Below are 13436 nucleotides of genomic sequence, written 5' to 3' on the forward strand. Positions count from 1 at the left end.
ACTTAGCAATGTACTGCTTTGGACAGGGTCAGCAGCAAAATGCATTTTAGCCAGATAAAAAAGGTCCCCTAAAAAGCAATATGAGTTTAAATATATCCAATATTTAGAACTATTTTCACAGATTTACTTTGTTGTCAGACAGACTTTTCCAACTGCAAACTGCTGGTATATAAACCAAATATCACTCTCTTCAAAGTAGAGTTGTCATGACATGACTTTTTCTTTTATTTTATTCATTTTTCTTAATAATTCAAAACTTTTGACTCTATTGAATATTTCTAAATAAAATTAATGTCATTGTACTGTTTTAAAACGTGGAATTGAAAAAGTATTAAAGTAATGATACTTTTGACAACTTTACTCCAAAGCAACCAGACTCATTTGACTCTACTCGGTTTGTTGTATTGTTGTGTGACTTTGGTGTTTTAAATGGTTATTTCAGATTCACCAAAGTCACATAATAACAAAGAAACCAATCAAGGCAGCAGCAGCAGAATATCAATGCCTGAGTTCCGTGAGGTAAAATGACTGTTTTTGCCAAAGAAGTCTGGTTGCCTTGGAGCAGATATTTGACTTATATAATGTTGGTGTCCTGTAGAAAAGGCTGTTTGATGGAAAGTAAAGCTGTGAAAATATTCTCAATATAGGGCACACCTTAACTGATATCAATTTTTCAGGGTGGGTGCTGACACTGCCATCTTCTGTGGGCTGACGATGGATAAGAACCTTGTACAACCCTGTTTCAAAAAATCTGCAATTTTCCCCTAGCTTCAAAGTTTGATGTAAAAAAAATCATCCTGTTTGACAACATCACATACATTTGGTGCCTGCTTGTCCCAGAGCTTCATTGAAGCTACATCACACCCACTGAGAGAAATATTTAATTCAAAGAAACATTTTATTTATGGCTGCACCATTACATCAAATATCTAACTCTAGAAGCCTTGTTTATCACATTTTAGTTGCACACATACTCCCATAATTCAGAGGATTTGAATGTGTTGTGATTATGGCCAGAATTTCAAATCAGTTCTCGGGGTCTGAGCAGCGCCTGCCTGTTTAACATGAGGTCGTACTGATGGACCTAGCAATGACCTGAGGGGAAAAGAGGTTAAACATTTTGCACTCAATTAGCTCTTCTCACGAAGCACTGACAGACAGATGGACAGCCACAGAGAGAAATGCGTGGTTGTACGAGTGTGTGGTTCAGTGGAAGGTGTGGGCTGTGGAGATCTGAGGCATGACTGTTCACGGTCTTGGCTGACTGGGTCTCACTCAGGGGGTCCCATCAATGAAAAATAAACCCTTTTCATTCGCTGCCTCCTTAGAGGCAGAACTGTGTGGGAGGCTTTAATCAATGTCCTGATGGCAATCGACACACCCACATGGATTTCCAAAATGGTTAAATAAATTACACAGCCACAAAGGGTTTTACTTAGAGGAGTTCCCCATGGCAACCATCTAACAAAACTAATTAGATGACGTAAATGTAATAAGAAAAAAGCTAAGGAGAGGAAAGAAAATGGCACTGGAGAAATGAAACTGGAAGAGGGCTAAATCAATGTTGGAGATTCCATATCAGACAGTAGATTTGGACTGTGTTTAGACATGCATTGATTGAGGCAAACCTTCAGAAAAAAGTGTTGCTGCTGGTGTGGAGCTCTTTCTCCTTTAGACATCTGTCCTCTGGCTTGCATCACCTCTGGAAAGAAAAACACAATGAAGTGCTGAATCATACACAATGAAAGATCAACACTATCATGATCCTACAGACAAAATAGAGAGATATAAATACGTAATCAGCATTTCTACGCAATTTCTACCTAACAAAGACAGGTTCATATACCCAGGCCTGGTGTGAAATATTTTGTGATGGTTCAGTTCAAAACTATCTTGAGGCAGACTTGCTGGATGTAGACCCAAGGGCTTGTTGTTCATTATTCATAAAATAAAGATTCCAGGCTCAGTGATGTTCAAAACCTTAGAATATCAGGTGCATAATATATGCACAACTTTGAAATGCATTATGTTACAGCCATGTTTTGTATTTTATTTTATATCCATGTTTTCTTGTCTCTACATTCATGACCCCTATAATGTTACCCAGCTCCAACATGTGCTCTTGGGCATCCTCAGTATGAGACAGCAGCTGATGAAGGAGAGTGTAGCCAAAGCAGTTGGTGACAGCTGGGAAGTCCATCTCCACTGTTTTCCGATCCCTGTAGAGGGAGTGACATCGAACAGGGCTAATAAAACACTACTGCTTGAAAAGACAGCAAGCTCTAACCGTTAATACTGTACAGTCTGGACTATTTGTTTTATTTTCAGGAGAAAAAGTGGGAAGTAAGAAGATAAAGAGGTAATACAATTATCTTATTCACCGGCTGTGCCGTATAGATAGTTTTGATTGCTGCGATGCCTGAATCACGTTAAGAAAGGAATACCACTGTGACATGAAAACAGAACAAATCATTTGCTACCCACCTCATACTGTACCACATAGACCTTTTGCAATCATAAGCTCATTCTGTACTCACCTCCACACAGTGTAGCCATTGAGCTGAAGGAACTTGAGGATGTCCTGGGCCCTTTCTCTGAATTTGGTCTTCTCCTTGGCAGTTAGGGTATCATAGGGTACAAACACTGAATGGCCACCCCCTCCTGAGAACAGAAATGCAGAGGAGAGGAGAGGAGAGGAGAGGAGAGGAGAGGAGAGGAGAGGAGAGGAGAGGAGAGGAGAGGAGAGGAGAGGAAGAACATTTTATGCTGCAGACCTTGGTGCCATTTCTATCAAAGTTTATGGGAGATGCAATTTCAATTGAACAGCAAAGCCAAAAATCAAATGCACAAAAATCATTCAGTAGGCTATTCTCTGAATTGTGTGTTTTTAGTGTAGATAATGTAGATATGTCGGGTTTTAAGCCCAGTTCAAACCAAAGATTTGAAACAAGGCAAGTTGAAACTACTTAGAGTGTGCCATTCTGCAACATTCTGAAAATCTCCCAACTGACAGCACTACAACTGGATGAGATGGTACATCAACTCCATCACGATGATTCTGTACTTTAGCTCTAACTGCTGGCTGTTCAGGTTTTTTGTAGCTTTATATAATTTGTAGCTTCCTACAATATGAAATGAGCACAGTGGTAGTGAGTTAATTGCTACAGTTGCATTTCTAGTGTTGATTAAACTGCGAAAACATAAAAGGTATGGGACTGTGGTTGAGCTGAGTGAGAGAGGGAGAGAGAGTGACACAAAGACAGATAGCACAAAACTGCAGGCAATGGGTATCAGTACTCAATACCTTCAAGGTATCAACTGAAATAACCCAGTACCAAGTAGGTATCTATGGTTTTGCCACCAAAATGTTTGAAAGTATGGTTATATTACACTCTTGTAGGGCCTGATAAGAATAAATGCATAAAATGTGGAAAGATTATTTCAGGAAAAATTGTGAATATGATTAAAATGGGCCTCCTAACCTAATAATCATGAAGAAAACTACAGGGAGAATAGTTGCACTGTGCACTGTGAAAGGTTACCAAATGAGGTACTCTATTGGTATTGGCATTACTTTAAGGGTACTGATATTGGTGCTGGTATTGTAATTTCTTTAAACAATACCTAACCCTTGTTATTCAGAAATGTCTTTTCCTCATAGAAACTGATGATCTGATGCTCTCTTTCTGTCCAAAGCTCATTACAGACAGTTTATTGACTTTAACAGCTGACTTTGCTGTTAGCTAACTGATCGTTCTAAAACCAGCTGCTGGGGATTCAACAAGGTGAGTCCCAGGTGATGCCATCAGCTGGCTTGAGTCGAGCTGAGATGGGCTGAAACTTTTCCCTGCGACATTCTAAAATGTTTCCTCTCATTCTGAATCTTTGGTCTGAGCTGGGCTTTAATGTGTTTCTTCATGCATGTCCCGTAGGCTTCAATATAACTAGCACCAGAGTCTGGCACCACGTAGATCACAGAATGTTCTATAGCAGAGGTTTTCAAAGTGGGAGGCGGGCCTCCCCAGGGGGCTCCAAACAGTTTCAAGGGAGGCTGAGTGAATGGCAGTGAAACAAGAATTACATTAGTTATCAGAAGGAGATCACATAGAATAGCGTAACTGTGTGTGATCTGGTTAAAGAGATATTTCAGGAATACAGTAGTTTTAGGAAATTTTACTGTTTTTTTTCCCCCAAGAGCCAGAAACTAATAAATGCCTTTGACATAATTTCAGACTGCACCTAATGCATAAAACTATCAGTACAAACTGCAATATTAGGTGATTCTGGCCCAATGTTGAGTCTCTCAGGGACTGAATAACATAATCATGATCTCATAGATATGGAGGAACTGAGCTAAACTAAGCAAATAAAAAGGGGAAATCTTTAGCAAGCTTTGTCTAAGGCGAAGCCCACAGACTTTGAAAACCCCTGTTGTATAATGAGAGGAGAGGAGTGGAAAGAGTATTGTACCTTTACTCTCGAGTTCCAATTTCTTCCTCTTAGCCCAGGCATTGTGGTAGTTTTCAGCCAACTGTTCGGCCATGGCCTATGGAAATAAAAAAGACAGAGTCAAAATCTTCTATAACTATCTAGCAAATTAATTTGGCAGACTTGTATTGACTAATTATGTGACCACAGGGATGCAGATGCATGGCAGGTTGAAATAATGGCCAACATGTCAGCTCAGACAGTGTCCAAACGGACCAGGATTAGAGCCCAGGCCCACTTATCCAACAAGACAACTGCTTTTGTCAAAGACATGCATCAAGGAAAATGCCTGAAACTTGTGTCACCGAGTTGTTTTAGAAAACAATTATGTCTACTGCATTACATTAAGCCTACATTAAGCCACTTATATGACTGCACAAAAAGACTGCATAATCTGACAACTTCAACTAAAAACCCTTTAACATGCAAGAAAATATTATTTGGATTATTCAGATGTGCAACACAAATGTGTGATCCATCACCCACCATCACAGAATGATTGACTTACACACTGATCCCATGATAAGGTGATGCTGCTCATGTCCAGAGGTTTGGGGCTGAACGTTGATGCTCCTTCAAAAGACAGCTAGGACAGACAACAAAAAGCTTATTACTCTATTAAAAACAATCCAGTAGTGGAAAAGTTTAGTTGTGAATAGTATCACTTTTACTGGGACAGACATGTTCAATGCCCAGAGGCAAAGTGAATGTTGCCTATGAAGTAAAGATGCACCAACTGACCAGCCAGTGACTGCAATCCGTCAGTTTTTAGCTTGACCGGACATGACCGATGACCAGCTGGTCAGCATCAGATATCTGATTCTGTACCAGTCAAATTTACATGCATGCACCACATGATGGTTCTCGTCAGAAAGAAAAAGAAATCAAAATCAGCCATAATCAGAGTTGACTAGTCAGACTTTCAAAAACTGGAAACTGGAATCAGCCATGAAAACATCTCGACTATGAAGTACACATACCTGCCCAGACTGAGAGACTCTGCGTGTACAGGTATGTGAGCCAAAAGCATCTCCTTCTTTGGTCCTCTCTATGGTCCATCTAAAAGCCAGCATACTCTTTATTGTCTCTTTAATAGCCCAGCGGTATGCCTCCTTCTCCTGGAAAATTCAGAAATAAAATACATAAACCCTCATGTAAAACTGACACTGGCAGGTCATCAAAGGACAGCAGAAAAGCAGAACATGCTTCAACTGTTTTGATATTTAAAAAAAAAAAACTTGAAAAGAAGTCTGTTGTCCACTCAATACACCAAAGACCATGAACCGAAGCATTTTAATCTTTTATGCTACATAAACCACATTTGATATGCAAGTGCCCCTGGGATTTGTCAGTTCGCTGCTTTCTTTATTGAAGCACATTCACAGACAGACAGCATAAAAACTGACTTCTCAGTCTACCTTCTCAGCTAGAGCCCTGTATGGCTTGAGGAGAGGGTGAACCTTGGTGTTCTCACAGAGCTGTTCTCCATGAACCCAGCCATTGGCAAACTATCAGAGAGAACACAGATTCAGAAAAAAATATATATACAGACATCAACCTCTTAGCTCAATCACATTGCAGACTAATGTTCTAACACTGTCAAGCAGAAAAAGAATTATTAGAATATCTTAAGTGGTTCAGCCCTGAACAGGACATCATACATCAACTCTACTTTGTGGACTTCAACAGGCCATTCAGATTTGAGGAATAATTATTGTGATATTACCTTGTCCAGTGACCATTTCTCGTGAGTATGCTCTGCATATTTGTTCACTACAAACTCCAGTCTCTCTGGCACTGACACACTAGTGCAGGGAAAGAAATGATACATTATTTAGCTCTATTGCACAGTTTCACATTTTGGATGAAACTGCACATTATAAATGGATATATTAAGAGGTAATCTTTAGGATATTCCTACTAAGTAAGTAAGTATCCCTGGTCAGTATCTTACTTGGAGGTATCTATAGGCTGAGGGTCAAAATGTCCATCCAGGTCCATGCAGGCTTTCCCCTCCGTGTGGGACATGCTGCTTGAGTCTATGTGGTCAGGAGGCAGGGCCTTGGCTACTGCAGCCAGGCACTGAACACAAAGCCTGAATAAGTCAGACTCATAGGGCTGTTGTGTGGAAGAAGGAAGGAGGGTATTGGAAACATAGTGTTGGAAAAAGGGAAGAAGAAAAAGACACAGCATGGGACATGGGGAGACAGGGTCAGGAGAAGCTGGGCCATAAATTATGTGAAGAACTAGTGTACAATATAGAGACAGCAAAGTTTGTAATTATTGATTTCCATGATGGTTCTGGGTGATTTACAACAGTAATGTGTGTCTGTTTTTTGCTGTTGGCATGTGCCTGAATTTTACAAACAGAACACTACTCAGCAGAGGAAAACGGGTTGTTCATTCAAATTTAATCACATATTGGATTTAATTATTCTGGGTACAAAGATGTAGCCCCTGTTGCAGAAACCCCAGAATGAAGTCTATTTCAAGAACGTGTGCAGCCATGTAAAAACCCTGTTACAAACCTACTGAAGTGGTCAACAAATCCTGAAATCCAGCTGTAAACTCCTCACCACAAGAGAAGTTTCTCATTTATACGGTGCTTAAAATATCTGCTTGCTGCAGGAAGCCAAAACTAATCCAATTAATGGCTTCAATTTAATGTAAACACAGTATGTTATACAAACAATAAACAAATATATATACACATACTGTATCCCACATTCTTCAACTGATTTAAAATTTAGTTTGCATAGCCAGTTTTCCTTGCTATACAATTTTAACCTTAAATTATGTTTCAGTTGTACTCGATGTACAATTAGCAAAGCGGAATAAATAAGGAAACTGCAGGCTAGGCTACAGTACATATACATTAACTTACTGTGCACTGACCTGTATGGTAATTTCTCCGAAAAAGTTATGCAATTTAATGCAATGTTAACTGTGCACACAGCTTTTGAGGCCATTTGATGTGGGCCACAAGTGGGAATGGGATAACCTTATGAATTAGTTCTTTGATGTTTTCATGTTCTGAATCAGTCAGGGAAGTGTCTGTCACAAATATGCTGGTCACACTTAAAGTGACCTGATAAAAGATTCAGTTATGCTTATGTCTCACATTTCCAACAGCTCTTTTTTAGGTTTCATACCAGAATATGAAAAATTAGGTCTTAATCTTAAGTGTGTTATATGTTCTTCCACTTGTTTTTTTTTTTTTTTAAGTTCACGAAAAGACAAAATCAAATACACATTGTTCCTGAAATAAGCTCAGAGGATGGAGAAAGAAATGCAATGCATCAATGAAAAATTTTAACATTCACTCATTTTCTGTAACTTCTTTTGGTGCTCCAGAAAAGTATTCTTATTACCTCCACCAAGTAGGTTGTTTTCAATGCTGTTCGTTGGTCCATTTGTCAGCTAGGATAACAGAAAATCCACTGACCCGAATTTAAAGATTCTGTTTTAAAGAATCTGAATAATTAAAAAATTGCTAAGTATAGAAAATTAAGTCTCAAAATCATGAAAAATGTTCTCTCCTCTGACATGCTGGGGGGGTGAGTGCCCCTCTAATTTTAAATCATTTCAATATGATCTTGAGATTGCCATGGGTATTCAATATGGTTTACCTTTTTTGCCAAAGCCTTAAACACACCCCAGAACAACTTTCTAGACAGGTGGAGCTCCTCTTCAGAGGCCAAACCGTGGTCACTCTGCCCTCCAGTTAGCAAGTAGTACTTCCACCTCTGCTCATAGTGACTGGTCAAGAGCTGGTAGATGAAAATATTGTCATTAAAATGAATCATTTTAACTTGGTGTGACTGATACACTTGCACTTAGACTGCAGTAAACTTTAATTTAATTTGTGTAACCACCTTCAGTGGCATTTTGTTGTAGTCTGTGAGATGGGGAACATCGAAGACGAGACATCGAAGAAGAGGCTGCATCATAGATGGCTGGAGTTTACTGAGGACACCAATGAGTGCAAAATTAGTCACATGAGCAAGCCAACACACACACACAAACACACACAGTGAGTGATGCTATAACTGATTATCATGTCTCAGAAGTATGACATATGTAATTGAGAAGATGCCATGGGCAAGATGTTAATTAATTTAACATTTTGATTGAATTTGGCAAATTATATTTGAATTGGGAAAAAACAAGCTTTATAGTGATTCATTAAATATAATGAGTGGGAATAAGATTGCAGTGATGTGGGCATTTCTCTACTCAGCAAATGGTTTGCTGAAAACAGCAAGAGTTAGGTCAGTGGATATAGGAAAATAATTCATAAATTAAAAATAGCAACCAGAAGGTGAAGCTACTAAAAATAAAACACCACAACATATATAATCAGCGGCTTGCTGAAAAATCAATATCTTATCTGAAGTCAGTAACTGGAATAATTCTTTCCAATAACAACTGAGAGGAAACAGAAGCCTAACACTGTATGTCATGTCATCAAACCAACTAATAACTGTACCTGCACACAGCCAACAAACACTCTTCAATAGTGTCTCTCTGAGCCTTGGTCAGGCTAAGAGCCCTGGAGAGGCTGTAGATCGCCTGGATGAGAGAATCCACCAGCAGAGGATGGTCCTCCAAAGCACAGAAAAGAGCTGAGTATTTGGTGAGCAGGGGAAGCACGGTTGTACACAAATATCTGTTGAGAGCCAGGGCCATATCTGTGGATCCTAAGTCAGCCTGCAATGAAAAAGAGGTTACACTAACATTCAGTCCAAATAACTAAGTGAAACTAAACTTACAAGCTGGAATTAGGTGGCAGCAAGAAGAAATGTTTCCTCAGACTGAAATTATTTTTTAAATTTATATGCAGATCACAACAAGGCTACTACAAACACATATTAAAACTGAAATGTCAGCTTTTATTAGGAGTGTTGCATCCTACACTAAGTTTCACGGAAAACAAAACACTCACTTATTAGAAGATATCTTTGTGGATTGAACAAATAATTTTTATGTCAGTTCATCACTCAAGCCCTGTTAAATAGGATTTTTAACAATCACAATAATGTTATGATATAGTTCACTCAATGCTGGGGGACTGGCGGCAGAGAGGAGCGGATATTTTTCATTGATGACTGGCTGCAGCTTGAACTAATAGAAAGCCATAGGTCACCCCTACAATGTTACAGTGGGTCTCCCAAGCAGGTGAACAGGGCAACTAAATTCAATTTTCTCTGCTCACAGTGTCAAGAGAGATTGCTGCCTGAAGGTCAGGTAGAAAGCCAACTTCCAGCAGATGGAGAAGAAAACTCTGGTTCTCGACGCCATAAACCCGGTCCAGGAATAGAACCATAGCTGCCTTGTGTTCTGGGCAGAACACTGTGGATAGGTCAGGCTCAACCACTAGACCATCTGGACAAACAAGCAAAAGGTAAAGATTAGATGTACTGTATGACCAAAAGCCATGTTGACATGATAGGCCTCATGCAGCAACATTTTCTTGAAGTTCTCTTATATTATCTCCTAATTTTCTCTTTTCTTAAAAAAAAAAATAAGGCAAATCAACTCTGTATGCATCAGTGCTCTAAACCATCCAAATGTGCATTTACCCAGGTGTGCTAAATGATGAATCCCACATCATAAAGTCATGAACTGTTATTAACATAGATAACTCCCCCTAAAGAATACAGAAAGGCAGGTGTTGTGCCCTGTGCACATACTCACATGCCCAAGACTTAGCAAAATGCCACCAAAAAGGCAATATTATTATTTATTATAATTTGTTATTCATCGCTATATTTAGTTTTATTTTTGACTGGTCTCATAACATTTTATTACATAATGTCAGTTTATGGGCTCTGCTGACATCTTCAAATTTCTTCGATGTTCTGTCTGACCAACAGTCTAAAACCTCTGAACCTACTGAACATAATATTATATAAAATAGATAAAGGCAGCAAATTTAGGAACAGAAATCCGATGTGGGAAGACAACATAAAACATCTTTTATTGTTTGTTCAGGTCCCCCTAAAACCACGTGTAAAATTTAACCTAAAAAAAGAGCAAAAATAAAAACACTGGTGAATCCCAGAAACCAATGGGTACAAACAAAATAAGAACAAATTGTGGATACAAACAAAAATAAGAGAATATCTGTTTATATATTGCTTCTGGCATGAGGCCCAATGTGTATTATACATTTATTTATGATGTATGTGCCCATCCCTGACACCCAGATTCAGCCATTGTCACAATTGTGTACAAGATGAAGAGTCACAGACACACTTTAACTACAGCAATCTCAGATCTGAAAGAAAATCATAATTTCATCGGCAGGCCAGGTTTTTGTGCAGCGGCTTAATAGAACTTTGATTTACTGTAGTGATGTAAGATTGCCTGACAGGCTCATTTGACCTTTAGACACTGAAGGGACTTGAAATGAGATGCTGATGACTCCCTCAAGATCCTGAATGGGGATGAGTGACCTCAGAATGGCTCTGATTCGGATAGCTTCTCCTTTGCCTCCTTGAATCAACTGGACGACAACAAGAAAAAACATTGTTAATGGTCGGTCATTTACAGATTACATGGGATTGCAGATGGGCGTATTTCATAATGATATGGTAATGTTATTATTGTTATGTACATACAGTATATTATGATATACTGTCTTCACTGGATGTACACTGATTCTACAAAAGATCAGGCACATCATTCTAACATTAAGCTGCAGCCCATTTTGCAATCTAAAATGTTCTTGAAAGCGTTGTAGTTATATTAATGTGTCTTTCGAGTATCGCCTTATTTCGTTTTACAATTTATCTGCTTTTTCATTATCTTTGAGATGTTTTAATGCATTCTTATGGCTCCTGTAAAACATTCTGAAGTGCCTTTGTGTTTGAGAGATGTGACGAAAAACATGGCCTTGTCTTATTTTGCCTTGCATTTTAATGGCACTGTCATGGGGAAAAACACATCCTTTCAACAGACAATTTTTGTCAGGTGTTTATGCTGACAGTCAGGTACACATGCACACTCCCAGAGATGGCCTAGTTTTGCTGCATTCTAACATATTCTGACAGCTTAAACCAATTAGTTGTCACCCACTGAATAATGCCAAGGAAGTCAGAGTTTTGATGGACATCACAGACCACCAGTTAAAAATTGGATGACAACATATAACGTGTGTGTGTGTGTGTGTATATATATATATGTACATATATATACACACACACACATATATATATATATATATATATATACACACACACACACACACACAGTAACAGAATATAATACAACTAGAAAAGTCAGAAAGTCCATTAGGCTTTATTGTTTAGGGCATCAGTGGATATTGATGCAGAAGGGCTGCTGAAGGCTGAGAAAACACTCACATGCATCTCTGGAGCGCAGCGGCCCAGCAAGTCGATAAGGGCTGAGTAGAAGGTCATGATGGCGTGCCCCATGTGAATGAGGTCATCATCAGTGTCTTGGACAACATCTCTGTTGCAGGAAACAATTGTAACAGTCAACACTTTGTCATGAACTAAAATAAATAATTAAAGATGCTGTGTTTCAGCCAAGAACAATATTTTGATTGTGTATTTGATGAATCTTTGTCAATGCTGATTACAGAAAAATGTACAAAAATGTAATTTACTAAAGAATTCTGAATTGTTTGCAATGTTGTAATCTGTAGTCTTACTACTGTACAGTTCAAATCCAGTACAGTATCCATTAGACAGCTTTTGTATGTGTGTGTACACAATACTAAACCAATTTCTAAGAATCAGAATCAAAGTAACAAATTGGTGAAACCAGATTTAGTTCCTGAGATATTCTGCACCTACACAAAAACCCCATTCACTCAACATCTAATACTGACAGTGTTCTGTTGGACGGGTATGTGGTGCAAGGTCCATCCATAAAAGGGTCCTCTGAAATCCTAATGGCTTCCTCCATGGCTGCTAAGAGACCGTTTCCCCCGTCACCTCGCAGGGCAGGGCCAAAACACTCAGGCCGACGAATCAGCAACCTCAGCACCACATAAGCATTCTCTTCCACACTCTCACCTGTGGTCAAGGAATGCACTGAATATTAAGACTAACCATCACCAGAGATGCCCATGAATTTGTAGGACAGGAAATTAATAAAACGAAAAACATTCCAAGATGATCAATTCAATAATGATACAAAGGTTAATATTATGTACAGACGGTACAGAAAAGAGTTACAGCTGCAATCTCTAAGAGGCACTTGGTATGGAAAGCCAATGCCATTTGGCTGAACTGTCAACATCCTCAAGGACAATTTGAACTGATGCCTTCTGGGCATTGCTACAGAGTAAGAAAAATCAATAGCAGAAGAACTAGAGAAGTAATGAGGTAATCACCTCTATTGCAAATCATGTACTTAATGTGGAGTATGATATAGTATGATGCAGCCTCTTGTGCCCTTTTAAGTTTTTATAATTCAAATATCCAAGAAGTGATGAATGCCATGAAGAGGTTGTAAGTCATAAGTATAACTGAATAGAGAAATTGCTCTGTACTCCAATAACAGTTGAGCAAACTTGGTACCTCAGTTAACTTTCTCTTTACCTATAAAAGCAACATATAGCCACATTTTTAGCTAACTGATGTCAGCAAAAGGCTAGCTAGCTAGCTAATATTAGTAAAAACGCTAGACAGCTAATGACCAAGGTGGATTAGCAAGATACCTTGCTATTTTCACTTAACTTAAGATGTGAATATATGTCACTTTTACAGGTCCCCCAGCAACATCTTTAAGCAATCTTCAAAATTAATTTTTCTCAACATAGATGGCCTAGCAAATTTTATACCTAAGTACAGGAAACAGAAAAGGCGAAATTTAACTGAGGTACCAAGGTTGTTAAACTGTTATTGGAGCACAGAGTGAAAAGGTGGGATTTAGGAAGGTCCAATTAGTTAAATAGTAAATTGACAAAAAGTATA

At 38.7% G+C, this 13436-nt stretch overlaps 1 protein-coding gene across 1 annotated transcript in view; it reads right to left on the reverse strand.

The window, feature by feature from the left end:
• Window positions 1-13436, reverse strand: part of ryr2b (ryanodine receptor 2b (cardiac)) — a 71263-nt gene that overhangs the window by 29434 nt on the left and 28393 nt on the right. Inside the window, exons 46-61 of the mRNA XM_084735423.1 lie at window positions 12347-12533; window positions 11856-11964; window positions 10876-10996; window positions 9704-9873; window positions 8978-9198; window positions 8364-8454; window positions 8118-8258; window positions 6443-6606; window positions 6215-6293; window positions 5907-5996; window positions 5469-5606; window positions 4997-5074; window positions 4471-4546; window positions 2538-2661; window positions 2104-2219; window positions 1629-1702 (exon numbers count right to left, since the gene is read on the reverse strand). Coding sequence (XP_084591549.1) covers window positions 1629-1702; window positions 2104-2219; window positions 2538-2661; window positions 4471-4546; window positions 4997-5074; window positions 5469-5606; window positions 5907-5996; window positions 6215-6293; window positions 6443-6606; window positions 8118-8258; window positions 8364-8454; window positions 8978-9198; window positions 9704-9873; window positions 10876-10996; window positions 11856-11964; window positions 12347-12533 — 1979 coding nt within the window. The remainder of the gene's footprint in view (window positions 1-1628; window positions 1703-2103; window positions 2220-2537; window positions 2662-4470; window positions 4547-4996; window positions 5075-5468; window positions 5607-5906; window positions 5997-6214; window positions 6294-6442; window positions 6607-8117; window positions 8259-8363; window positions 8455-8977; window positions 9199-9703; window positions 9874-10875; window positions 10997-11855; window positions 11965-12346; window positions 12534-13436) is intronic.

This window comes from Lutjanus erythropterus, chromosome 14 (genome assembly GCF_056507025.1).
Source record: "Lutjanus erythropterus isolate fLutEry1 chromosome 14, fLutEry1.hap2, whole genome shotgun sequence".
NCBI classification, from domain to species: domain Eukaryota; kingdom Metazoa; phylum Chordata; class Actinopteri; order Lutjaniformes; family Lutjanidae; genus Lutjanus; species Lutjanus erythropterus.